Genomic DNA, 26,931 nt, shown 5'->3' on the forward strand with positions numbered 1-26,931 from the left:
CGATGGAGATCACCGAACTATCGAAATGGCAGAGTTCGTACAATAACGCAACACTTGCGCCAGTGTTCCGATTCCATCGTCGTTACAGATCGATATTAGGCATGTATAAACGTACGTGTCAACGTCAATAACATCGATGAGGTTGCGCTTGTTTGCAGGGTTAACGTTGCCTTCGATAGTGGAACACTTGCATTATGGTCGAAGAAGAAAAATGAAACGTCTGGTAAACCGACTGAACGATCGATGCACACTTACCTTGAAGTGTTGGACGAAGTCCTCCAGGCTCATCTCGCCTTCAATGTCGATGCTTGTCCACAAGGTGTACTCCTGGTCGCGAAACTGTTGCAGAAGAATTGAGGTGAAAAAAAAAAAAAGATTACGTTAAGCTGAGTTGTTTACAACGAATACGCTGCGCACGCATCCTTTTTATACAGGCACGTGGCTAACGTAACACTTGTAGCGTTTCGGTAAAGCGTTTGTCGACATTGGGCACTGTCCACAGCCGATGCAGCGTCGTAACGTGGGCTGCTTAGATTTTGTAAGGGATGAATAAATGAGTACAGTGCAAGGAACGACATCTTGTATTTCGGTACAGTATAACTATATGCTCGTGTCTGACACGCGTACTTTTTTTTATTATCGACTTCGAACTGTCTACTCCGGCTTGCCGGAACCTCGTAAAAGGGAGTGGCGTATGAAGCCTTTCGACCAGAATTCGCGAAGCCTTTCATGTGGTGTTGCGGACTCCCACTAACAGGCTGTCGTCTGCAATAAATATTTAGCTTCATATTTCCTTGGCAACTGCTCACACTGCCAATAACAGCATTAAAGACTATTTTCGTAGTCCTGTCCCACATCGCTACAACGACGATCTGTTTGCAGAACAAAGAATGGCCTCGAACGAGTACATCTGGAGAAGCATAATCAATATTACACGTATCTCCATCCTGATTAAACTCAACGACCAACGGTAACGCAGAAACAAAATCTTTACCTTGCTCTTAAGGCTTGAGTTTTACCGAGGACGCATGAAGGAACCATAACTCACCCTTTTCTTTTCTGGGGCAATCGGTTCAGAAAAGCCGAAGAAAGGCAACGCCAGGTTGACGAAGCCGTTCTTGTACAGCTCCAACTTCTCGTGATTCTGCGCCAGCTGTTCGAAAGACACGATTGAGAAATTTAGTGCATTAATGGAGCCATATAAAGCATCTCTAGGCCGGGAGAAAGCAATGTAGCATTTTACGCACTGGTAGTACAAGTATATCACGCAACACGTAATACAAAAGACGAGGAAAATTCACAGACACAGTTCTGTAGCACAGCCATGTGTGTGCATGCGCATGAATGAATAACCAGTGTAACCGTGCTCAATAATTCGTGTAGCAGCTCTGTTGCTTTTTGTCTTCGTATATCTGCACAACAACTGTTGCCATAGGCCGGCAAAGTCACTCATGAGTCGGCTCACTCATTCTCACTAAGACTCAGATCGAGCCGCGAGTCAGTCTGGGTGAGCAATATTTCGGTGAGCTTCAGTCCGAATGAGTCCAGTTGAGAAACATTTGGGTGAGTGAGTCAGAGTGAGTCCTGTTGAAAAAAACTTTAGTGAGTCTGAGTCAGAGTGATCCGTAAGCGCAAAATATATTTCTTGAGTGAGTCTGAGCGAGCTCCACATTTCTTTCCGACCTATGACTGATAATATCATCTGGGGTTTCACCAGCCGAAACCACGACATCATTATGAGGCACGCCGTAGTGAAGGGCTCCGGAAATTTCGATCATCTGGTGTTCTTTGACATGCACTGACGTCGCACAGTACACGGGCATCCAGCATTTCGCCTCATAGAAATGCGACCGCTGCGGCCGCGATCGAACCCGCGGTCAGCATCCAAGCACCGTAGCCACCTTACCGCCGTGGCGGACGCCGACCTACGACTGTTGCTCATGTATATTTGTGTAGTGAAGCTCAGATGAAGGTCGGCATTCATCCTCTCTGCCTTGCTGTAGGATCGTGCTTATTAATAAGCACCGATAAAATCATGTGCCTTCTAACGAATGTGCCTCTTGTTTCCCATGACAAGTGCTATATAGCGCGAACTCAGGGCAAAGACCAAAGATACACGAAGACGAGCTACCAACTAGCCCAAGCCGCCACCCTTCTTGTTTCCCGCTTAGGACAAGTATCGCAGCAAAGTAACTTCGCAAAAATTTTCCATGTCTAATAATGAAGCTTATTAGGAATCGTGCACGTTTGCTGCTTTAGATAGAGCGTGGTTTATATACAACGTTATACGAACGAAGAAGAAGAAGACATAGCATGGAACAAAGCGTTGAACTATTTACTATCGTTAAGAAAGTCCAACTTTTTCTGTCCCATCATGTTCCGAGTGCTTTGAATTTTCTTTATAGACCTATATTTGTTCGATACACTGTAGTGGAGCGATTAATTCAATATTTAACGCTCAAACGTTCTCTTCAGTGCCAAGTAAGTTCTGGGGTTTAATGTGCCAAGACGCCAGTATGATTATGACGCAGACGCATATGTTGGAAACTATGGATTACTTTAGACCATTTGGGGATCTTTAATGTGCACCGCGATTCGAGCACACGATCGTTTCTGCATTTAGCTCCTACGATCTGACTGCGTCCGCCGTGGCAGAAAATCGAGTTCGCAACCAAGCTTAGCGGTGCAACTCCAAGTCCGCTACGCCGTCATGGCGGATAGCATCGTGTTTCAATCAGTTAACGCATACCATATGTTTAGTGCCCTCGGTTACACGCGTGGCATATGGTCAGCCTTTAGCGTTAACGTGTTTCCGCGTAAGTAGGCATCGAAATGTGCGCGGTGACGTCACCTTGTACAACTCGAGGCAGGCGAGACCTGCGACGAGCGATGTGGTGGTGGCAATGGCCGGGATGATCTTGCCCGCGATGAGCTTGCTCTTGAGCCGGTCGGCCGGCTCGATGTCGTAGTTGGCGGCACGCAGGTTGGAGGCTGCCACGATGAAGTCCATGTGGAAGTTTGCGTCATCGTCCTTCTCAAAATCCAGTGTCATAAGGTGCACGTCCTCGAGCTCATCCCGTTCCGGCAGTTCGTCCAGTAGGTCGTCTAAGCGCTCTAAGTCTGTACGTGAGAGATAGAAAAGTTCAGGCGGATCTAACTAGAGCCGTTGTCTACTTATATATGCGAACACAACACACCATTGGATCCAGAGCGAATGAATGATACGAACTGACAGCTTATATTAGGCAACGATAGTCAGTATGTGGTAACACCAGCCGACATTCGTCAATCGGAAGCGACCACTAGCCAATATTGGGCAATCATTTATCCAGCATTAGACGAAAGCAGCCAGAACTAGGCAATGTTGGTAGTGTGCGAGTGAATACGGTAAGAGAAGGACACCAGCCAGCGCTCTCCAATAACCGCGAGGTGGTTAGCAAAGACACACTCTCGCAGTAGAAAGGGAAACAAGCGTTAAGCTGCCACTTGAGCTACACTGTAATACGTTAGCATTCACACGTCTCCATAGACGGCATTTTATATGAGACGGCACCTTTTATCTTTTATCAACTTTTTCATTGCATCATCGACATTACGCATGCACGTGATCAGATCACTGATTAATCCCATAATCGCTGCACCCTGGCCGTACTTGTTTAGGGGGCCTCATGCTCGCGACAGCATTGCGATGCACCGCGGCGCCTTATCTGATCATGGACATCGCTTTCGGATGACAGCCAGTACGCAAGACGTATTGAGATCGCTTGTTTCCATACTATTTCAGCAATTAAACTGAAACCACTGCTCACGTTCTTTATGCTTTTGTTGTCTTCACTATCTCGGCTTCAACAGGATGCGCTATATTGTTGAATTGCGAACATTCAAAGGCAAAATGGCGTAGCAACTTAAACACGCACCGTTCTGCGGCACTGCAATGTTGGCGTTGTCGGCGGCGTTGTTCGGGTCAGGGTTTGGTTGGGGATCGAATGCTGGAACTTCGACTTCCTTGAGCATTTCGGCGATTGCCTCACGGTCCGTATTGTGCAGAATTCCAAACATCGTAGCTCTCAGGTTCGCTGCAGCCACGATGTAGTCCATGTGCAGGGTCTGCGACAGAACGCGAAGGCAACGTTGCTAGTCACACATGCACCACGAGCGTTGTGTTGTAATATGAGCAATAAGAGTGCCCTATGGCACAAGAAAAATCCAAGGAATACAGATGCATTCATGGTGTGGTTTGTGTGTGTGGACGAGGAGAAAAAAAAACAAGTGTGCTGGCTCATAGCATAGCAGCGAGAGGTGATCAAGGTTTTTCTTATCCCCCCCAATAAAAGGGGGGGGGGGGAGGGGAGCGCAGTTAACGGTTATTCCGGTTATGGGAGAACGAATGGCAATTCTTGATCAGCGCCTGCCGCGAGCTTGATTATACGCAGTGCATTTTTTTCTTTTTTTGCCCGAAAATTTGCTACTTTTAGAGGTTCACACATGTTATTAATTACGGCTCGGACTCTTTATTCTTTCCCCGAATAAAATTTAATCGAGGATCAGCCTATTTCTCCTTCGTCTATCGATCTTCCTTTCCACGAAATTTGCACAAACCACATAATGAACCGACCCCAACAAGCTCAATTCTCTATATCAGCGCAGACGCGCCAAACACATGTGAAAACACAAATACACAGAACGAAAGAAGACAATTTTAAGGGCTCGTTTTTCTTATCTAGAAACAACGTTAATTAGAACTAGCAGGCAAGAACGCCCAGGAAAGTATAGGGGATGTTATTTGAAGCCTTTATGCTGTAAATGTGAAGAAAGTAAAGTGGACGAAAAGATAACTTGCCGTCGGCAAGGATGGAACCTGTGACCTTCCAATAATGCGTCCAATGCTCTATCACTGAAATACGGCGGCGGTCCTCCTCCCTTCCACTTTATGGACCCTTAAAAGTAATCTTTCCTTCATTCATAGCGAGGGTCTCGTTGGCAGACTGGATGCCTTAAGGTAGTATGCGAGGGATTATTGGCCAGCTGCCAGCTCGCAAAAAGATCACGTGCTTCGCGACTCCAGGAGGCCGAGATAGTGTGTTTCACACTCGTCGTCATGACTACTAGCGGCGCTGACTAACACTCCCGAATTTAATGCACATATATACTTCATAAAGTGGACGGGGGGATGACCGCGGCTGTAGCTCAGTTGGTAGAGCACTGAACGCGTAATTCGAAGGTCGCAGGTTGGGTACCAGCTGGCGGCAAGTTATCTTTTCGTCCACTTTACTTTCGTCACATTTACATCATAATTGCTACACATATCACCCCTGTACTTTCCTGGGCTTTGTTGTTAGTTCTAATTAATGTTGTGTCTAGAAAATACACACAAAGAAACACAGAAACAATTGCACGACTTCTATACGCTATACTCTTACGTTGTTGGGGTCAAATTCGATGGGGTGAGGGCACCGTTTGAAGCCAGACCAGAATGGAGCACCGGAGCTCGTGATCTGCGAGGAAGAGCAGTTGCGAAAGGTACACAGCCCGCTCGTTAATTCATAACTTACTTCAATATCGGTCGACAGACAAACGCGCGAACTCGTAGGGGACAATGATTGAGAACTATTCGAAACGTTTTGCTCAACGTTTTGCAGCTTCCAACGTCCTATGTTCCTGTAAAACCCAACGCGACGATTTCACCAGCAACGTCACTCTCTTCGTGTACTTCAGGTCAGTTACGTGAACGTAACAAGAGCGTCGTATGTATCAACGTAGGCTAAGTCACCGTTCCCGGCATCTCTTCAGAATTTACGTGGTAGCCCCGCGTCTCCGTCAATGTTGCTTGCACTGCCCGCGAAATGAGAGCCCTTACGTGATCCTCGGGATATTTGCGGAGCAGCTGTCTTATCTCGTTGTTGTACTGTTCCTGGAACCGCAGTCGGGCGAAGGCAACGCAGTCGTCGAAGACGGTTGCTCTCTCGTCGACGAGAATTTTCTTCATTTCCTCCAACATCACCACCTGCGGCAAAAATGAAAAAAGATAAACGTATTAACTCACCTCGCTCCAAATTAGGGGTTTGTTTGCGAAGTATCCTTTGCGCGCGCTAATGCCGGACAACTTCCAAATTATTCGTCGACTGCAACAAAAATGAAGGAAAAAACAGTTTCTTACTTGCTGGTTGAGTTGTAGCCTTTGCGTCATGTTGGGCAGAAACTCGGGGTCACTGTAATGGTCAGCGAATAAAAGAAACATCAGTTCACCTGTTGCATTCTTTGTGATGCGATCACGACACCAACTAGGGGGCTTAGCTGAAACCAAAATGAATATGCCGCGTCACGGGACAATGAAGGCACGAACGCAAAGAAGCCACAGTGACCAGCAAGCTCGACCGCAACAGCAAGACAGGGGGCTAAGTGTATGCCAATAATTCCGAGAAGACGGTGCTTCTCAGGTCTGCGGCTAAATGTAATCAGCTTTACCTCCCAAGGCCATTTAGTAGCAGACTATAGGAGACATCGGGAGGTTTGGATATTTTATTGCGATAACAATTATATGGGCAGTCTCGGCTGGTTTTTGCCGTCCCCGTCGCCGCCGTCATGCACCGTATTTTGTGACATTGCTACTGCAAAAAGGTGCTTACGGGATTGCAACCCATAGCAATAGCTCTGACATCAAGTCCCGCTAAAACGCAGTTTTGACTCTTTATTTGGTGCTACGTGAGCAGAACTCACGTTCCGAAAAATGTTGGTGCTTTCAGCTTCTGTAGCCGCGACGATTTCCGCGACAGCTGGCAGCTACGTGATGAGAGATCTCTGACAAACCCAATGGAAACCCTATGGAACCCACCGAATCCCCACAAAGGACACAACAGGTGTCTCCTTCGTATTTCCCAGAGGAAGCACTGGTAAACGGTGCATCTCCATTGAGTGGCCAACACGAGGTCTCTTGTCGTTCGTTCTCCGACAAACACTGGGCCAGGAAGGCACAATCTTAGACCAAGCACACGAAGTTGACTTGAACATGGTTATGTCGAATTGAAGACTATGCTGGAGCTTACGGAGAGCTGGATAGCTAACGTACGGCGCGTAGACCCCATGATATCGGCGATCAAGTCCTTTTCGGTTGGAATATGAATTCAAAATTGTACAAGCCATGTGGATTTGGGAATCAGCGGATGTGCGACGAAACCAGAGCCCTTTTTGTTGTCGAATGCGACCGATCTACACAGGCATCGGAAGGATAGAGGAGTGTGGGATGTTAATTCAAAACGCCGATGGTATCGCCAAGCTATCACCATTGGGCAGCGTGAATAAACCGAAGACGCTCCCTCTCCCCTGTGTTTTGATCGAATATCGGCCAAAATATGTATCGCTTGCGATGCTACATTCTTGCTTGACAGTGTTCAACTTTCAGAAACGGTCGTTCGCGCAAGAGCCCATAAAAATTATGGTCAACGAGGATTACATTTGAAAATTGTAACTTTAGCTCATGGGGGCTTTGCACAAAGCCGATCAATCACGCCACTTGTCATCAATACGTTTTAAAGAGGTTGTAAGAAAATTCTACCAATGGCAAGCCGACGCATTGCCACGCCGATAGACAAGCCGGTACTATCGAAATTCGCAAGCTGACAATCAGTTCTCATCCTTTGAAACTGCAAGGAGCACAACGGAACGTCTTTGTACATTCTTTTTTATTTGACCATTATTCCACACCACTGGATTCAGCAGATTTACCCCTATTCTCCGATATTTGGAAGGTGACTTTTTATATCTCTCCATGTTAATGTTCAGCATCACATGGCGCTTGTACTTGAACAGGACCGTCATACACGGAGAGATGTGAAACACGATGTCTAAGTTTTTCACTGCTCTAACATCGTCTGTAGACATTGGAACGTTAGCAAAAAACGCCAGGCCTGCGCGGAAACCGCAGCACAGTCACAGCGAAAGCTGGAAGAGCGGAATTTCCCGAGCCCGTTATAAACTCTATTGTGGCTACTAATACAAGTACACTAGCAACGTACCCACTACGCCACAAATCATAATTTTTGTGAGGTTGGGAAGCACCCACCACGACATTATTCGTCATTCTGCGGAGAAGCGAGGTAGTACTGCAAGGCATTATGTGCACTTTGTTGATGCGACGGTTGATGACGATTAAGAATTATGGCTGAGCCCTCTGCAATGGGTTGGAAGCTTTAAACGACCCATTAGTTACGTAATTCGCATTGTGTGACGGCCGGTCGTTAACTCTTCCAGCACGCTTTATAACATACGTTAACGTGAAAAAGAGAGAGAGAGAGGGAAATAACTTTATTGAGACCCTGAGGAAATTGATGATGGAGATATCATGAGCTTCCTTGGCAACCAATAGAAGTAACCCCCTACGCTATACTCGAGTAACCCCTTACGCTAGAAATTACCATAATTTTTGTGAAGTAGGGAAGCAGCCACTATGCAATTTTTCGTCATTCTGCGGAGAACCGTGCTACCCGCTAAACACCTGTAAGGCATAATATGCACTTTGTTGATGCTGTGGCTGATGACGATGAAGAATTATGGCAGGAGCCTTTGTAATGGGTTTGAAGCATTCAACAACCCCATCGTTGCGCAAATCGCATTGTGTGACGCCAGGTTACAGAATTCGTGTTGTGTGACGCCAGGTTGTTATTTTACACTATTACCACGCTACATTACATATGTTAATGTGGTTCCTTCCCGACATGAAGCCTGTATAGGGTCTTTTTGCAGAGCTGTGTCAAGCACCGGCATGGCTCAGAGGTTGAATACTGGTCTCCCACGCAGAGGGCCCAGGTTCGAACCTCGTTCCATCATAAAATTTTTTATTTAGTTTTTTTTTTCTTATTTCGAGCGATAGTGGTTACGGACACCGGTGGCGGCGGCGGCGGCGGCGGCGGACAACTACGGCGCCAAAAACGGCCCTTGTGATCTCATAACAAAAAAATCTACCCTGTTTGTTCGCGACCATTTTGCGGTGCAGCTAGAGGTCACAGTCTACACTGCTTCTGCTAAATTTCTTCGGCCTGCAGTTTACACTGAAGCTAAAAAAGGCATTAACAGCTGTAGCAAACCTGTATTCGCTTATAAGTAAACTCGATGCGAGCGAATTCGGAAAAAAAATTAATTCTCACCGCCACGAATCCAACATCTGTGAACTACGGCGTTGTTTCACGACTCTGAAAGTGAGTAGCCTACCTCTCTTCAATAAAACATGCCATTTCTTACGTTAGGTGAGGTATAGCTGGCAACCCAAAAACGTTCCTTCTGATATTCCCCAATTTCGGATTTTGTAGCCGTCGCTTTTGAACCTCTTCAACGTGTCATGTATTACAAGCATTGGTGCGCATGTGCACCATTATACTGACATTCCTTGATCTCGAGAGATGCTTAAGAAAATAATACATCGATGAAAAACAGTGTTTCCGCATAATACCGTGCCTGAGAAACACACAAATTTACGTAAATGTTAAACGATCGTCAGCTGCGCGCATCATCGAATAAATAGGAAGACAACTGCGAAGAAAAAAAAAGCTCCTGTTTTGTTTTGTTTTTTTTTTAAGTTGAAGCGCACAGTTTGCTTTACTTTCCGACACAGTAATTACAAGAAAGATGAAGAAATTGCGAAAAGAGTGTAAATATTTTAAAGGACTATAATGCCAAAATTATTGAGCGCGAGAAAAACAAAACACCAGAGGATGTTATACACGGGACAAACGCTAAATCAATATTAGGAAATTTGGGGGGGGGGGGGGGGGGAGGTGGTCCATTTGAGAGGAAAGCTTTAAGAAACGGCTAAGGAAAAATAGCTCATGATTTACTTGTTGCAGTTCCTCGTGAACTTCAGATTTTCCTGACATCGTAAGGAAACATTGTCTGCAGTAGATGTCATACCGTGAGTAGTCGCCCGAATTCGCTTTCGCTCTGCATTTTATACTCACGTGAGGTACTGGACAGCGTTCGCGGCCGCCTGCTTGAAGAGACCCTCGAATTCATCTCGGGCCCACTGGAAAGAAAATTTTCGGGTACTTTTTTATTATGTATTTTTAACACAAAAACATCCGAGTTTAAACAGTGTTGCGATAAAGACGGTATGTTATGTGTAATTGCTCTCAATACGCAAAAGCCTTTGGAACGTATATTTAGGATTGACCGCCCACCTTTTCCCCTTACGAAATATAAATGTAAATTAAAGTCTTTCCTATTGCTTCGTTTTTTCGCCGAATGTGCTCTGCAGGTTACGCAAACAATGCAATAACACTGATTTGAGTTCACGGCAGGCAAGTTAGCAGACTTAGGATCACGCCCTCGGTTACCCAAAATATCAGAATCCAGAGTACAAGCCTGAGAGCCCATGCTGGCGCCAAGACAAGCGGCCAAATTGAGTTCAAGGAAGTCGCAATGGCAACGCCGCTATTGAGAAAAACCCAAACACAGGATCCGTATTCGCAAAGGCTCACTGCGCTTGCACCGTTCGTAAAGGAAAATGTTATCAAATCGTAATGCTGAATAAATTGTTACCGGATCGCTGCCAGCCAATGGCAAGAACAGGTGCATACAAAAAGCTTTGTTAATTGGGCCCTGCTCTAAACGAAGCGGCTCAAAAATGTAATGCCGTAAATCCTATTTCCGAAGTTTGAACAAAGCCATTCCTGTGCGCTGCCAGGCAGACATCAAAGCTAGGCTGTTCACAACAAAAACTTGGACTGAAAATGGAAACATGAATTACGAGAAGCTCTTTGGCAGGTCCTAGGTTTTCAGACCACAGGTATGCGTTTCTGTCGGTGGTGATTGCACATGAGATGTGGTGCTGTGGGACATCCGGCGGAGCTCGGAGCAATAGTCTCACAACTGACTTTGAACTTTGCGACGATGTCGTGCTAACCCCGCATCCCTGAGGCGAAGAACCTGCTCATAGAAACTGTCACTCATGAGCTCGGGGGAAGACCTACGCAAAGCATTAAACAGACATACCTTTCGTCATGGATTATCACCCCTAGTTTTAACTCATGAGTTACATCTAACAGAAGCTTACGCTTTCTTGACATCAATCTTTTATTATGCGACCAACGTGTTTACTGGAAATTTGAGCCGCGCGCGATTAAACCGTTGCTCCCGTATCCCTCGGCACACTCGAAGCTGGTAAAAAGGGGTATTGCGAAGTTATGTCTGTCCATTGCTTTGCGTAGGTCTGAGTGACAGTTTCTATGAGCAGGTTCTTCGCCTCAGGGACGCGGGGTTTCCCTCGCATGTACTCGTTAGCGTTGCTGAAGGCCTTCTTAACCATATGGCACCGAAAAGAACCATTTCTCCGCCTTCCAAAAGTAAAGTAGCAGTTATTCCGTACATTCACAATTTTTCATACCGTCTAAAACGTATCGGTGAACGTGCAAGCGTTAGAGTTGTTTTTCCTGCACCACATAAACTGCAATCTTTGTGCAGATTGACTAGCATGTGTGCCCCCAAGAATAGTCAGTGTGATAAGAGGCATAAAACTTCTTTCGTTGACTGCGCAAAAGGCACAGTTTATAAACTGCCTTTGACTTGTGGTAGCTATTATGTTGGCCAAAGTGGACGATGCCTTAATGATAGGCTCCGGGAGCATCGTTACAACGTATCCGAGATGAGAGGGGGGTTTCTAGATGCGCACTGTAGATCTTGCACTGTTATGACCACGTGTGACGCGTCTTACGACGAGTGTTCAGTTGTGAGCAGAAATAGAAATCGGCTAACCCGCGAGATCATTGAGGCGGAGTTAATTGATAGATTAGAGGACATTTGTGTATCAAAACCGTCTATTGCTCTTTTTAGGAAAGAGTTATGTTTCTTGTGTCGTGAGACGAATTTTGTGCCGACAGCGCACACGTGATGTGTCACGGCTTTTGAGCTATATATGTGGTTGCTTGGTTCCGAATAAAATACTGCAGTAAGTCAGCGCTCGTGTGTGTCAAGCTTCTTCGCTGTCTTCGTCTTTTGCGCTTTCAACCTGTGTCAGGCCAAACCAACAAGCCCAAACAGCTACACTAGTGATACCTTACATGCTCTTCGGCTGTAGTTTCGATCTTCATTTCCGCTGCATTGGTGCGGCCAATCTCTGCGAAGCTGTCGGCAAAACAGTGGCGATACTGCTCGATGAGTCGGTCGAGTTTCTCACGGTGCTCAGGTGTGACGCTTGGGCCCGTTTTGACGTTCGCGCTCGCCGTTGAACATGGTTGCGTGGCACCACGGCTTGATTTCACGTCCTGCATCGGCTCTTCATCGAGGCAGCATACCTCCGCCCGCGCGTTGAGTTCCTGGTACGATGTTGAGTTCCTGGTACGAAACGTTCATCGCAGGAATGCACATCTCGTTCGCCGCATCTACGTTGACGACCCAACGCGGTATGCAATGTTCACACCCCTCTTGGCACCTGAGTTGGGCGTTCACGAAAACATCCGCGTTGGGTTCGCTGCCCGTAACGCAGAGCTTGACAAATCCAACTTAGTTCGGCAGAACCACTGACTCTTTGGCCCAAAGGCACACCGAGCGCCTCGGAAGATCCGGAATTCCGATGGACTGTAGCGTGTCGTCACCTTCGTCCACACTTTCTCCTCCTCAAAGATGCGCACGGTGTTCCCTTGCCTCACAATCGTAAAATGAGGTTGCTTGGTGAAGGGCTGTCCCCCGATGACAGGAATCGCCTGTGACTCGTTCGGCACGCTCAGCACGGGGACGTCGGCTGTTGCTTGGTCGACTGTGAGGTTAACGTTCGCCTCACCACACGGCGTCACACGTCCTGAACCGTAGCCCCCGATGGTCAGCGGCCTCCCTATCAATGAGTATTTGATCCCGATCTGATCTGCATCCTCACGCCGAATAGTGACACACTGACTGCCGAGGTCAACGTACGCTTTCAGATCGCTCCCGTTAACTTTAGCCGGCATGAAGTACTTTTCGTTGGTCGCGTCCGCTGCACGGATGTTAATGTCCACCAGGCTTTCAAAGACGCGCGGCCCACTTTCCCTTTCCCTGCGATTACAAATGTTGCACCTCGCCCTCCGCTGCAGACTTGGGCAGTTGAGAGAGATGACCGTACTTGTTGCAGTTAAAACAGCGCAGCCCTCTTTCCCCCCCCCCCCCCGGAAGGGGGGGTTTTCCTCCTCGGTCCGGACGGTTCGGTCTCCCTCCTCGGTTCAGAGTTTTCTTGATTTTGTTGACTCTCGTTCAAGGCCGTTTCCGCGGCTCGGTTTTCCTTGTTGCCGTGGCCCGCAAGATTCTGAAATTCGCGCGCCTTCGAATGTTTTACGTCCCGGGAGCCGACGGTTCCGACGCGCTCTTCGAGACGCTTGAGGCAACACAGAAGCTCCTCCGGAGAGTCGTACGTGCGGGTGCTGATGGCTCGAATGGTGTCCCGATTGTTTAGGCCGGTGATCTAATATTCGATACACGCCCCATCGCTCAGGTTGCAACGACGTGCTTTTGCCAATTTGTCATAATAGTAGCACTCCATGGGCTCACCTCGCTTGTAGATTCGGTCCTCCATTTCCCGGTGAAGCCTCTGCCTTCCTGCTGTCGTGGGGAAGGCACGCTTGAGTTCCACCTTCCACTCGGGCCAAGTTTTGTTAACAGACAGGAGGGAGTCGTACCACATCTTCGCCGGTCCGTGCAACTTTGCGAGCGCATGGCAAGATGTTACTCTGTCGGTCCAACGGCAGACTTCCGCTAGGTCGTCCACACTTCCAATCCACGCGTCGAGGGTTGGCGAGTCCGACGTAGTTGGGTCGAACAAAGGGGCCAGGCGCGATGTCTCTCCCGCGCCGATTACAGGCATGGCTGCTGTCTGTTGCGACTGGAGCTGCGCAATCCCGTTGATGGCTTCCCTCACTGCTGCTTGTACGGTGGCTTGAAGGATTGCCGCCATGTCGAACGCTGGTGCGGGTGTCGGAGTGAACTCCATTGAAGTTCAGCGCAGGTTGCAGCAGCATAGCTCATTGCCTGCAGCTGCGGTGGTGCCGGCTGAGCAAGACCCAGTGACTGTTGGATTTTCTCGCGTACAACGTCCGCAATTGACGTGACTTCGGCCTGTGCAAAAGGTGCGAGATTTTGCAGCGCCTCTCGCACGATGGCTCGGATCGTTTCGCGCAAGTCGTCGAAGCCGAGGGCATGAAATGCTGCGCTTTCTTGAAATGCGCGGCGATTGTACTGCCACGTGCGCATCTCGAGCGTCTTCTCGATCGTTGTTGCCTCCGAGAGGAATTCTTGGATGGTCTTGAGTGGGTTTCTCATCAGTCCCGCGAACAGCTCCTGCTTGACTCCTCGCGCGAGGAAGCAAACTTTCTTTTCCTCGGGCATGTCAGGGTCAGCATGGCGGAACATTCGGTTCATCTCTTCCGTGTAGAGCACCACGTTTTCGTTTGGAAGCTGCACACGGGTTTTCAGCGCAGCTTCGGCCCTCTCCTTGCGGACGACGCTCGTGAATGTGGCGAGGAACCTGATGGGAAAAATGTCCCACGTTGTCAGAGTTCACTCTTGGTTCTCGAACCAGGTCCGAGCGGCGTCTTCCAAGGCGAAGTAGACGTGCCGTAGCTTGTGCTTACTGGTTCAATTATTGAAGACGGCGACGCGGTCGTACGCTTCTAGCCAGCTTCCCGGGTCTTCAAATGACGATCCGCGGAACGTTGGCGGCTCCTCGCGTTGTTGTAGTACGACTGTCGCGGGCGATGGCACAGGGTTTGTCATCGTTGCCGCCGTCGTCGTCATGGCCTGTGTCTTCCGGGTCTTATCAGGTAGAAGGCCGTACTCTGGTGCTAGACCTCGTTGTCTGCGGCTGGCTCGCTGGTTGGGGTTGTTGTCGACGTCTTCTATATGACTTGGACTGGGTTCACGGCTTGACGGGAGGTTCGGAACATGAAGGAAAAGCACCTCAACCCGTTTCACAAGAGGGCATTAAGATTTTCGTTATTTTACGTTTCAGTGATGAATGGCGCCCAATGCTTAGATTTTTTCTTTTGTTGCTGCGTTAGTGCAGAGTATCGACACCTCGTGATCTGTAACAAAATTTGTACATGCAGAGTGGTTCTCGAAAACTTTAACGACAAACGCAGAGAGGAATGAATGCCATTTGGACGAATATTGTTGGACTGTATCAACAAAACAGAGACGTGACTACTTTCGTTACACATTTTAACATTTTCTAAGAGGTGGGTCGAAAAAAACCCGAGAGAAGTGGATGATTTGGCAGGACATTGAGGGAACGGCGGTAGCTTGAGGACAGGTTCCCATGGAATATTTGGCACTGAGGGAGACCGCTCGGATGACCTCACCTGCTCTCGATATCAACAGTTCATTCGCCCTCCTCGATTAGTGAAAGAAACAATACGTACCTGCAGTGTGTGCTCGATGTTGTTGGGAAAATGCTTGATGGTGCAGACAGGTATCGATTTTTCTGGCGGGTCGTGGGACGACGAGTAGGACTCGGTCATGTCGGGCTTCACGACCTGCACGTTGCCCTTGGTTCCCATAGTGCCAGACTCGAGCAGGGGCTTCCGGTAGTACACGCAGCGTTTATCCATGTACTGGCCTGCACGATGTATTTCAATCAGCCAAGCTCGAACGCACTCGCTGCGACACAGCGCTAATTATTACGCACGATAAATAATTCGAGATGCGCCACGGGCAGGCATCGTCGCATTTAAACTCCGTTATTATTAATAGCGGAACGCGAGAGCATTTCCGAACCACGTTCGCATTGCCTCCTTATTCGCTTGCCAGCTTGTCATGCATCGCTTCCCGGTGCACACTTCAGCCCTGCAGTGAGGGAAGGAATGTCCGTGCGCGCGACGTTAGCCGTTGTAAAGTTTCTTAAGGTGCTAACTGCAAATACGTGCGCGAAGTACTCACTGCGCTATAATTTGTCGTAGGAACTAGTGAAGTAACCACCACACGTCTGTAAGGCAATACGCACACATACGTAGCTGCGCACTTTGTCGATGCCGTGGACGATGATGATGAGCTATTGCTGAGCACTCCGTAACGCATGGGCTTCAAACCACCTATTCGTTACGTGATTTACATGGCGTGATACCCAGCGCGATTCCATACTTCTGCCATGAAATATTAACGCACTAGCGGTAAAGAGCTCGCTCCGCTAATTCCAGTGTCGTTGTCGGAGGCGGCGTCTTCGGTTGTGAAAAAAAAATCTGCGCTGTCCGTGAGCGAAATTTTGAGGTAGATGTAAATAAAGAAATAATAAATCTTCGCTTCGAGTGCGACTGGGGATTCGAACCTGTGACCCATTGCTCCGTGGCACGAGCGATGTGCTTAGCCGTTCGGCCACCACGCATACAACCTCAACTATTCTAGCGGCCAGCTATTCATATACACCCTTTAGCGTTGGTGGTGCGCACATCTCGGAGGTTCTTCAGCGGCTTCATTCAACACCCGCGGGATGGCGCATAGGGCCCGCGGCTGCGCTTTTCAACGGCGTCACCCCGTTGTGTGGCTGTGTTTCATCGCGCCGCATGCATGGATATTGGACCCAGAGGGCGTACACACCAACGTTACTAGAACAAACTCAGTTTCAAAGCTCCGTATCTCCGCCAGCGGAGGAGGGTGGTCCGAACGGCGGTCGCGAGAACTAGCGGCGCTGCAGTTCCGTCTTGCGCCACTATCGGCGCGTCGTCTGCTTCCACGGCATAACGCTGCGGTCCGCCGCGCAGTTGCTCGCGGCAACTGCGCGGCAACTTTCTTATTGTACTAGTTAGGTGGATACTTAGGTGGATATGCATAAGGTCGTCTTTATGCATTGGCCCGCGTGCGTTGTTCATTGATTGGCTAAGAATCGATGTTCGGTCTATATTTCCACGCCCACTTCTTGTTTTATTTTGATGTATTCGGGTTTGACCAGCAAGGACGGTTATCAACGCTCGACGCTGTCCGCGAAGCAGGGTTCGCGAAGCTTCGCGATTGTAGTAGATCGTTTTGGTAAGATTGCGCGCTGCACTCGAATGTTCCAGCTTTGTCGAGAGATAACGCCACCACCAGCGATATCGCTGGCAAGTTCGACAGCGCCTGTATAAATGCCGACGCGCTTGACCGCTTGTCAGTTGATCGACGGTCGACGCTCTGTTCGCCGCTATCAGTGTATTGCTGTAGTTTGACTTTCAGTTTCCCGGCCACAAGTTCGGCCAAATCAAGAGTTTCATCTCGGACCTGCTGACTGCTGCCTTCGTCGAAGTCACGACCCTGTGACATTATTTGAGCTGTCTACATTGCGCTTAACTTCCAAGCATAGGGGTTTCTAAGTGAATGAGGGTTTTCAGCGTAATTTTTATAACTACCACCACAATTTTAGCCGCTGCCGTCTTATCTAGACCAAGAACAACCCAACACGTTTATAAAAGCCTTTATAGTGTACAAAGAAGCGTACTTACTCGAGATACAAAAACGTCCAAGAAAAACAGTACTCATGTTTCTACAATTTATTGAAAAAAACTTTCTCGAAAAACATCACCAATGCTTTGCAATGTTTACAAGACACGTTTTCGCGACGGTTAAAGGGATACTGACCCAAAATCGAAACATTTTACGAGAACTCGGTAAATGAAATCTCAGTGTGCGATTACATCGAATAGATGTCGTCTCTGAGCAATTTTTTCAGCAGATAGTTGTATTTTCGGTGTCGCATTTTTCTACGTCGCATTCATCTACGGTGAATTAAAAATTCGAACAGATCCGCCGTGATGTGAGCACCGAGCAGTTATTCGCGCGTACTCTGTCACTAAAAGAGTCGTCAGTATTCAACTTCAGTTTTTCAACTTCACCGAGCACATGTTCCATGCCCGCAGCACTTCTTACACTGCACGACAGCCGTTTGCGTTTCGTGCTGTAGCCGTTCACTACGCAGTTAAACTGCTCGTCAACTACAATGATCTTTTGCGCAAGTAAGTCTCCGTTCCCGAAGCAAAGTGTGGGATTGGGCTAGTTGGTATTCCATTATTAAAATGCTCAGCGCAAAAAATTTGACACGGTACACATAGATGTACCGTGTCAAATTTTTGCGCTGAGCAGCCCGTTCTCGAGCCGGCAAGTGTAAAATATTCCGCACATCTTGTTCTATACCTCGTTGTAAAATCTCTCGAAAATCCACTGCTGTGAAGGCATAGCGACAGCTGACAACTGATTGAATGTCGGTGTGATGCAACTCTCAGTCTCGGTAGCGTATATGGGTAATCGACTGCCTTTCGTTTTGCTGTTCTACTTCTGGCGGCTCCTCCAACTGGGCACTGGGCTTTCGCGGGACGCTGTGGGTTTTGGGGGGGATTTGCGCCTAAACCCCGAACATTTTGGTTTTGAAATGTGGGGTGGAAGTGCTGGGAAGAAGCGCGGCACGGAACCCGGGCGCGAGTTCCCACTTTCCACGTGGGATCAAAACTTCTCGTCCCGCAACGACACGACGATAGTGCTTTACAATGTCGTCACTCTCAAAATGAACGTCACAGACCTTGCATTTCGCAGTAAGCTTTCTATCTTTGCGATGCAAAGCTTGAATGGCGTAGGGTCTTTTGGAGGTCCGAAGAAGTGTCGTGAAGCGAAGTCGTCGTTGCGGTAGCCGCTCTTGCAGCCCGGCGCAAAGCAAGTCGGCATACCGCACTGTGAATCTGTTCGCCCTCGTTACGCTTCGTACATCATGCACGTGTCTTCGTACAAGACGCTAAGCCTGGTCAAGAACAGTCGCAAAAATGGCGAGCTAACAAAGCGCAGACGACGCTGTAACCAACGTGCGCTCGTACATCGGCGGCGCCGATCACAAGCGCCAGCCACGCCAGCCGCGGGAGCTAGACGTGACTGCAGCGCCACTAGTTCTCACGACCGCCACGCGGACCGCCTCTCCGGCGGAGCTTTTAAACTGAGTTTGTTCTAGTAACGTTGGTACACACTTTGGCTTTCCTTGGGGCGCGGTTTAGGTCTCCACGGAGAAGCGAAGCTGGGATAGCGATTGGGAAGGCGATTACGAACACGGTCCGACTAGGCTATCGCGTTCTACTCTTAAAAGCGAAGCTCAAGCGTCCTCCAAGTTTTTACATCTATTAACCCAACTTCACCGACATGACCACTGCATACAAGGTATTTTCGGACGCACTTTCAAGAGCTGGCTCTCTGGTAGGATGCTTAACTGCCACGGAGATTGGCTGCATTCGATTCCCGCTCGAACCCCGATTTTCATTCTTTGCATCCGTCGCGATTTTTCGCACACGGCACCACGTTTTCTGCGAAACGGGCTGTTACAAGTTATCGCGTTTCACATCAGCATCACCTTTCACGAATACGTGGTTTTAGTCGCACTTGAAAGCTAGGAAACAATAATGAAACCGATGAGAAAGCACCGCGAGCATAAAAAAAAGTTTCGCCGCAAGGCCGAAACAATGAATGCGATAGCAACAAATTGGAATGTCACGCGAAGGACGGCAAGCAGCTGGAAACTTGCAGCGCGCTGAACAAGCACAAAAGACGCACGAAAAGAACATACACAGGACGAGCGCTAACTAACAACTATCAAAGCTCGACACTCATAGCGCGCTGCTCAAACACAAAGAAGGACTCATGAAACGAACGCACAGGTATACGCAGGACAAGCACGAACAACTGTCCCAGTTGTTACTTCTTTGTGTTTGGGCAGCGCGCTCCTTCGCAAACGCGGCCGCTGCACGAGCGAAATGACGTTCGCGGTAACTTCAACGCAAGCTTTCCGGTAGAAGCACAAAGCGAGCAAACCGCCCCCATCACGAGATAAGCGCGCGTGCGCGGCCGACTACGCCCTCTATAGGGTAAAGTACAGTGGAACGCGCGCATCGCAACAAGCCGGCGACGTCCTTTAAAGCGCGCGCGCCCTTCGCGCCATCTCGCTGGTAATGCAGAGAACACGCTGAAATGCCCTCGAGATCTGCGTACCGCCAGCGGTAAGTGGTGTATATAAATAGCTCGCCATTAGTATACTGAGGAAAGAACGTTTCGAGGCCTAGCCGTCTAACGCCGCGTGCTGCGGAGCGAGGGGTCGCCCGCTCGTATCCGTGCGTCGGAAAGCTCTTTCTGAATTATTTTCGATATATACATACATATAGTACATATACAGGACATGACGGCGACGCCGACGGCAAAAACCAGCCGAGAGTGTCCATATAATTACTATCGCTAATAAAAAATCGCTACTAACAGCGACAAATACTTGTCACTGATGCTTGGTTTTAAGCGGCCGTTAAAGAAAGTTTACTACCGCAGCAATTCAAGCCTAGTGAAACAAGGATGATTAGTGCAATAGGTCATATTCGTCCAGGCAATTTTCAAGATGGCCGCACACTCACGTGCGTCCACGTTGTCCAGCGCATTGGCCACACCATCCAGCGATTCGAAGAAGTCGTCGTTGTAGACGTTCTCCGTCTCCGGACCCACCCTGTCTTCGTGGACGGCGATGTTGATCTCGGGGTTCATTTCACAGACAGCACTTGCGGCCGTCGTCGACTTCATTCGCTGCGTGTGACGTCAAACACGTGGACCAGACCGATCGCCGTAACAGCTATAGGGCTAAAAGCCCCGTGAGAATAAGTAAATGCCTATAGCGCATGCGCAACAAAGACGCAATTATGCAGTTCAGCATCGCGATCGCTTAGACGAAGGGGCTGCTTTAAGGAAACATTTCATTTCAAAGTGTATTCTGCAATACCCGCCTTGTTTTGCGGGTAAAGTGTTGCGCTGCTAAAAATGATGGAGAGGATTCGATTCCGGACCACGGTGGCTGCGATAGCGGCGAAATGCAAAAAACACCCCCCCATGTTCTTATCGAATTAGGTACACCATAAAGAATCCCAGATGCTTGAAGTTAGTGAGAAGTCCTCCCTAACGGCGGTTCCGCATAGTCTAATAGCGGTTTTGACACGTAAAAGCACATTTAAAGACGTGCGCTGAGGCTCTCCCATTGGCAGGTCATATTCGTCCATGTATGCCCAACCTAGGTATCGTCTTTTCTTCTTAGTAACAATACTGGCGTAAGAGCTTTTTGTACATGCGGCCCTTTGACGCGTACTCGCAAAAGCCTTTTACTCTTAGATTTCTTCGTATGATCACAAATTTCTCCCATTTCGTCCACGAGTGGCTTGGTGATGTGTTTTGTATTATCACAGGCGTAGATGTCCGGACGGAGGAACAGTAAACTCGCGTTTTCATCCTTTTTTCATTGGGTCACAGCATGTTCGTTCGATGTGTCTGTATTCCAGGCCTGGCACGTGATTTAATCCGGGCTCATGTATACAAAGCTCGCGCGAGCGTGACTTTTAAAATAGACGAATGCATGGTTTCGTGTGCAAGATAGCGTTCATTCTAAAGCACGACGTGCAGGAGAGGTGGGCAGGGGCCATAGAAACTGCAGTGAAGAGCGCGTACGCATCGGTGATAAATGATCAGAAGTTCTTTGGCCCGAGAGTCAGATCGTCAAGAAGAAAAAAAAACAGCCTTTTTGAGCAAAACCACATAAAGAAATAAAATAGTTAGGGTCCACGACTGTCAGAATGGGCACACGAGTGCGTGGCACCACGACGCTCCCGCAATGCGCCTCGCAGAACACGGAACCACGCGCTCACATCTGTACATTACGCTTCCTCCCTGAATGTTCTACAAAAAAGGAACGAGCATCCAAAATAGGATGAACTAGATGTATGACTCACGCCAACGTCTTCGGGTCGGAACAGGAACTGCCTGTTGAGGTTGGAGCGCTCGATGACATCCATGTCGGTCACGTGGATGAGGCCGTCGTTTCCCCCGAGGCCCATCATGGCGAAGTTCTTGAGAAGCTCGCAGCCGATGGCTCCAGCGCCGACCTTCGCGTGTAGCATAAAGTGGCATTGGTGATATTAGTACATCTTATTCAGGAAGACTCACAACGTGTTCAAATGGAATAAAAGCCAGGAGCCGAATTTCCGCCATAGGGCAGACACCTTGGCTAATATAATATGTCTAACCTCGAGCTCATCATAATAAAAAGTAGCACGAATACGAGAAAAGATAACAGGAAAACACGGTGTTTGTGCTGCCCTGTTATCTTCTTTTGCATGCCCGTTTACACGCCTTACCTTCTTTTATTATGAATCCTTACCAACAAGCTGAATTTTCTGTCTTTCTGACATCGGGATTGGCGGAAGTTTTTATCTTACGGAGACATCCAGCGTTACAGTTTATTGTTCACAGTGATACTATCAGAATAACAAGCGGATGCTACAGGTATGCGGATATGCGTTATAAATTAAGCTTTCTTTGTTGTCTATTGTTATGTCTACTCCATCACTTTCGAAGACATCCTTTTTTTGTCTGTGCTTGGAAAAAAAATCGCGAAGATTGAGAGTACTCAAGTGCTCTGCCGTAGGAGCGCGGTAAGCTGTTCACGGACACAACCCTAGAACTAATCTTGGGAGTTTAGGTATTCCTTCACTTGTTCCTCCCATGCTATGTGACGGGGCGAGATTAATAGTTCTGATCGAATTCAGCTACGACTAAATGCTAGCAGCACTGGTGTTAGGTAGTGTTTGCCGAATGATGGTGTTAGGTAGTGTTAGGTAGTGGGGTTAGGTAGTGTTTGCCAAATGATGGCTGAATATTATCTGATGTGGGCTACTGTGTTGACTAACTACTTGCAGATATCGGCTCTGCTTCTAAGCAATGGCTAGTGTCGGCTTAGTGGTGGTAAACATCGGCGAGTGTACACTAACTTTCAGCATCAGCGATATCGTCGTTCTTTAATCTTATTTCATTCACTTTTAAGAGTTTCAGTTAACATCTCTCTCCATATTTTTGATGCCGAATTCATTTATCTGTAGCCGATCTATTCAGTTTCCTGTCGGCTTTGACGGCTTTGACTTGTCGGCTTTCACGCCCGGCCAGTGGACCATTACTCATTCGGGAAGGATGAAATATGCTCGAATACCCTGCCGTACTTAACCGTTTTTGTAGGCACATGCCTGTCAGCTACCATTTAACTACCGATCAGCTACCCGTCAGCTAGACATCTGTTTATATTTGGACCCACTTCTATAATCCAATCGGCAAGACAGCAACAGCTAACACCAGCAACATAGGGGGAAGACGCACGCAAAAAAAAAAGCTTCGCTCGAAAATCTGCTATCCGCAACCGGACAATTTGCCCGGTTGGTTCATTTGTCCATCATGGACAAGTAACTACATGAACAGTTAGTCCATGGAAAATATGACAAAAGATTGGATCAGCAACAGTTCAAGAGTATAGCATGTAATTTCTTACCACAAAGTAATTCTGGGACATCAGCTGGTCTTGCACGTCGGTCCCGAAAACCCTGGCCTGCCCAGCGTAACGGGTGTGTTCCTGCGCAGCGTTGAAAGGAGCTAAATGAAAGCACCAGAACCTGATTTTAAAGAAATTTGCATAGGCTTCGAAAGTCTGGAGGGGTTCATTGCATATGTGACAAATAACCAGATTTCGTAGCTTATAATAGTTTTTTTTTTCTTTTTTAGGAAGCTCACCATTGCATTCGCGCTTGCTTCCGACACGTCCGCGTCCTGTGGGAGGCACTCGAAAGCGTCGAAATAGAACCATTGCTGGATGGGCCCGAACTTCCCACTGCACGCCTGTGAGGAAACAAAACGCAAGATTAACGGGAGACGAGTCAGCCGACAGTGCGATGCGGCTGTGTATTTGGATCCCTATATACTGGTTAAGACCAGTGATTTGCACTTTGAACAAGCAGCACACGTTCCCTATTAAGCCTCACACATTTTTTTCCGATGACGACGTGCAGCACTGCAACCTTGCATTGCGCGTATGCATAAGATGTCAAGGAGCGCGGATCGGGCCGCATTTGCGTGTTCTACGTGCTTTCATACCTATCTACAGGCACATGAGCATGAGCACATGAGCATAACAGCCTCGCCGCTACGTGATTCTAGTAAATGCTTTAACCAAAGAAGGGGAATTTCAAGCGCTCATTTTTGCTTGTTAGAGACAACCTTAATGAAAACCAGGAGGCAATGAATCGAAGGAAGCTATCGGGGACCTTATATTTAGTGTTTTAACTGTATTGTAGTAATTATGATATAAATGTGAAGAAAGTAACGTGGATGAAAAGACAACTTGCTGCCGACAGGGGCCGAACCTGAAACCTTCGGATAACGCGTCCAATGCCCTACCAATAAATTAGGCGGAGGTCGCCCTCGTGTCCACTTTATCAGGTATTTCTGTGCATGTAAACCTGGGAGCCGGACCAAAACGCTTGTAATACAGTATCTACACAAGTAGAATAACTTGCCGTATTTACATAATAGCAACTCGACTCGAATGTAGGTCGACCCCCTTAAGATCGCACGGCAAAAAAAAAAGAGAAAAAGAAAGAAAGTGAGAGCGCATTCAATAAAGGAAACTTAATTCCGATGTCGACGAAGAAAAAGAAAAAAATTCGAATTCCGGTGTGACAAAAGTGGCTTTACCGCAGTGCTGCAAAGCTATTTAAAAAAGCAAGTTTCGCGGCAAGGGATTGTCTTTACAAAATCTTTCGCGAATAGTTGCTGAGTGTGCGGGCTGTACGCGAGATAATACAGTATACGTTACAGGTAGAGCCGGAACGTAAACATAATGTAACCATGCCACGTGCCTGATATCTTGTTTGTTTCGGTCCTGGTTTCACTTCGTGTTTCAAATATCAAACTCCGGATTTCAAGTTTATATACAATGGGTCGACCTACAATCGTGTAAATAAGCTTTGTGGAGCCTATATTGTCCCATATGCACATCTATGTCACAATATGTCACCCGGAAATCGCAAGAAAAACCACATTGAATTAGTCAAAAATACATCGGGAACTAATAATATTCAGATTCCATCGAGTATAAGTCACAAATGCCTCATCTAGGCCATCAGCCAGCATGCAACACGGATTCTTATTTGACCCCACTACTAAGAAATGCTAGAAGTTGGCTGTTCGTGGCGCAGCCTTTTGGACGTTAATGCGGAAGGGGCGAGTAGCCAGCAACCCACCTTCATGACTTCCTGTGCGGCGATGCTTCCTATCACTGCCTGCATGGGACACAGCGAGCCGGACGACACGTACGAGAGCGTCGTAATCACCGTTTCGTCCACATTGTCCAGTGGTGTGGCCAGCTTGGCGTTCTTTTCTTTGGCCAATCGGACAACCTCTTCTGCATCTTCCTGCAATATACACATACGCTAAGAGAATGGGCCTCACGGCGAAGAAGCGAGATGACCTCATAGACACCAATGTGGCACTATAATAACTGGAGGAGCGCAGAGCAGAAGACCACAGAAGTCGATAGACATAGCGCTGGCTTTGAATAATTACTGCGAAGGAGTGAGTGAGTGAGTGAGTGAGTGAGTGAGTGAGTGAGTGAGTGAGTGAGTGAGTGAGTGAGTGAGTGAGTGAGTGAGTGAGTGAGTGAGTGAGTGAGTGAGTGAGTGAGTGAGTGAGAGTCCCGTGAACGCAACCAAACAACGAAAAATGGTGAGGGTGACGTTTCGGGTACGGGTATGGTCAGTTAAAACTTGTGGAAGAGATCAATGCGTGGCCATATTGAGCTTTTGATTGGCCATGCACTCATTAGCTTTAAGGTTTCCAAGTAACGTAGTGTCCTTTGTAAACATAAGCTTTATATGTATTACATGTCATTACCTTCGCAACTAATTCTACAATACGTTTCGGTTTCATCTAGAGCACTTGGGCGGTCTTGCACTGCATTCATGTAGTTAAATAACCACTTATGGCGATACCTTAGACCTTATGCTTAGCACTCGAGTTGTGTTTTCTGTTGTGTTCCATTGAAGCACTTCGCGTTGCCACTATGTAACACCAACGAGACCAAACCTCGGCATTGACCGTGTACCTTGTTCCAAGGGCGAGGAAGCCGCGAGTGCAGACGCTGGAATTCGTGGAGGGCCTGGAAACCAAGATGAAGTTGCGGAGGACGGCTCATTTTGGCGAAGTCGGACATAACGAAGTCGGGCTCGGCCACTGACTCCTGGAATGATTTCTGAAAAGAGACGGGCAAGCATACGACAAACGCTCACTTCTAGTGAAGAAGTCACCATACGGAGAGATTATGGAAGCACATAGCAAAGTCACTCAAGCTGTACTCTATATATACGCTCTATGTAACAAAGGAATGAGGAACTCACAAACTTGACGTCTTTTGGCATTTTTACTTGAGTTGCGACGCCGCCAAGGGTGTAATCACCAAACTGCGTTGTGTCGCCCACGGAGAATGTGTCTGGTCCTTGATGAGCGTAAAACAGGTGGAAAATTGATTAGCAATGTACAGCTAGCTAAGGCACACGCTTGCACAGGCTTAAGAAGGGTTCACACGAAGGATCAAAATCGGCGGACAGGTGTGAGGTAAATTAACCTCAACAAGCTGCGCACCGCCGTTCACTCATTTTTTTGCTTCTTACGTAACGGCGCGATTGAAAATAAAACCCTATCATGCCACGCTCATTCCCAAACTTTGATATGTGTCGAATTAATCATGCTTTATTAGCAGAGACATCTGCCGCCGAAAGATACAGCTTGCTATAAAGTGACGTCACAGCTGTCACCACTTACCGAGCACTTTAACTTTCATCGGCGGGCAGTTGTTGATCTCGCTCATGCCCTTGACTTCGGAAAATGTGACGTAGTCACCGTCCTCGAAACCGTGCCTCATTTCGTCCAAGCAGGTCACTACGCCTTCGGTGTCCTTTACCGGCAAGATGGGTAAAAATATGCCAACATCACGTTGTAAGAGGAAGTTAGTAATAATTCGTGAACATAACTTGAGGGCAAAGCTGGGCGTTGATTTTTGTGCGCCTACACTTGTCGCCTCATAAGCTGTTCTTATTTAAGTCTCTCACTTTTAGGTCACATTTCTGGGACATGTGTTCGAAG

The 26,931-nt window shown here is 47.9% G+C and overlaps 2 protein-coding genes across 2 annotated transcripts in view; both read right to left on the reverse strand.

Annotated features, from left to right (window-relative positions):
- Positions 1-26,931, reverse strand: part of LOC119383131 (peroxisomal membrane protein PMP34) — a 182,545-nt gene that overhangs the window by 120,024 nt on the left and 35,590 nt on the right. The gene's annotated exons all lie outside the window — the stretch shown is intronic.
- LOC119383135 (ubiquitin-like modifier-activating enzyme 1) overlaps positions 1-26,931 on the reverse strand; it is a 36,602-nt gene that overhangs the window by 3,536 nt on the left and 6,135 nt on the right. The window contains exons 7-24 of the mRNA XM_049412853.1: positions 26,611-26,743; positions 26,187-26,284; positions 25,895-26,041; positions 25,035-25,205; positions 23,527-23,631; positions 23,288-23,368; positions 21,702-21,854; positions 20,346-20,511; positions 15,369-15,565; positions 13,504-13,840; positions 12,509-12,955; positions 6,158-6,294; positions 5,858-6,004; positions 5,421-5,495; positions 3,918-4,107; positions 2,852-3,120; positions 1,049-1,153; positions 256-339 (exon numbers count right to left, since the gene is read on the reverse strand). Of these exons, the coding sequence (XP_049268810.1) occupies positions 256-339; positions 1,049-1,153; positions 2,852-3,120; positions 3,918-4,107; positions 5,421-5,495; positions 5,858-6,004; positions 6,158-6,294; positions 12,509-12,955; positions 13,504-13,840; positions 15,369-15,565; positions 20,346-20,511; positions 21,702-21,854; positions 23,288-23,368; positions 23,527-23,631; positions 25,035-25,205; positions 25,895-26,041; positions 26,187-26,284; positions 26,611-26,743 (3,042 nt within the window). The remainder of the gene's footprint in view (positions 1-255; positions 340-1,048; positions 1,154-2,851; positions 3,121-3,917; positions 4,108-5,420; positions 5,496-5,857; positions 6,005-6,157; positions 6,295-12,508; positions 12,956-13,503; positions 13,841-15,368; positions 15,566-20,345; positions 20,512-21,701; positions 21,855-23,287; positions 23,369-23,526; positions 23,632-25,034; positions 25,206-25,894; positions 26,042-26,186; positions 26,285-26,610; positions 26,744-26,931) is intronic.

This window comes from Rhipicephalus sanguineus, chromosome 2, assembly GCF_013339695.2.
Source record: "Rhipicephalus sanguineus isolate Rsan-2018 chromosome 2, BIME_Rsan_1.4, whole genome shotgun sequence".
Taxonomy (NCBI): domain Eukaryota; kingdom Metazoa; phylum Arthropoda; class Arachnida; order Ixodida; family Ixodidae; genus Rhipicephalus; species Rhipicephalus sanguineus.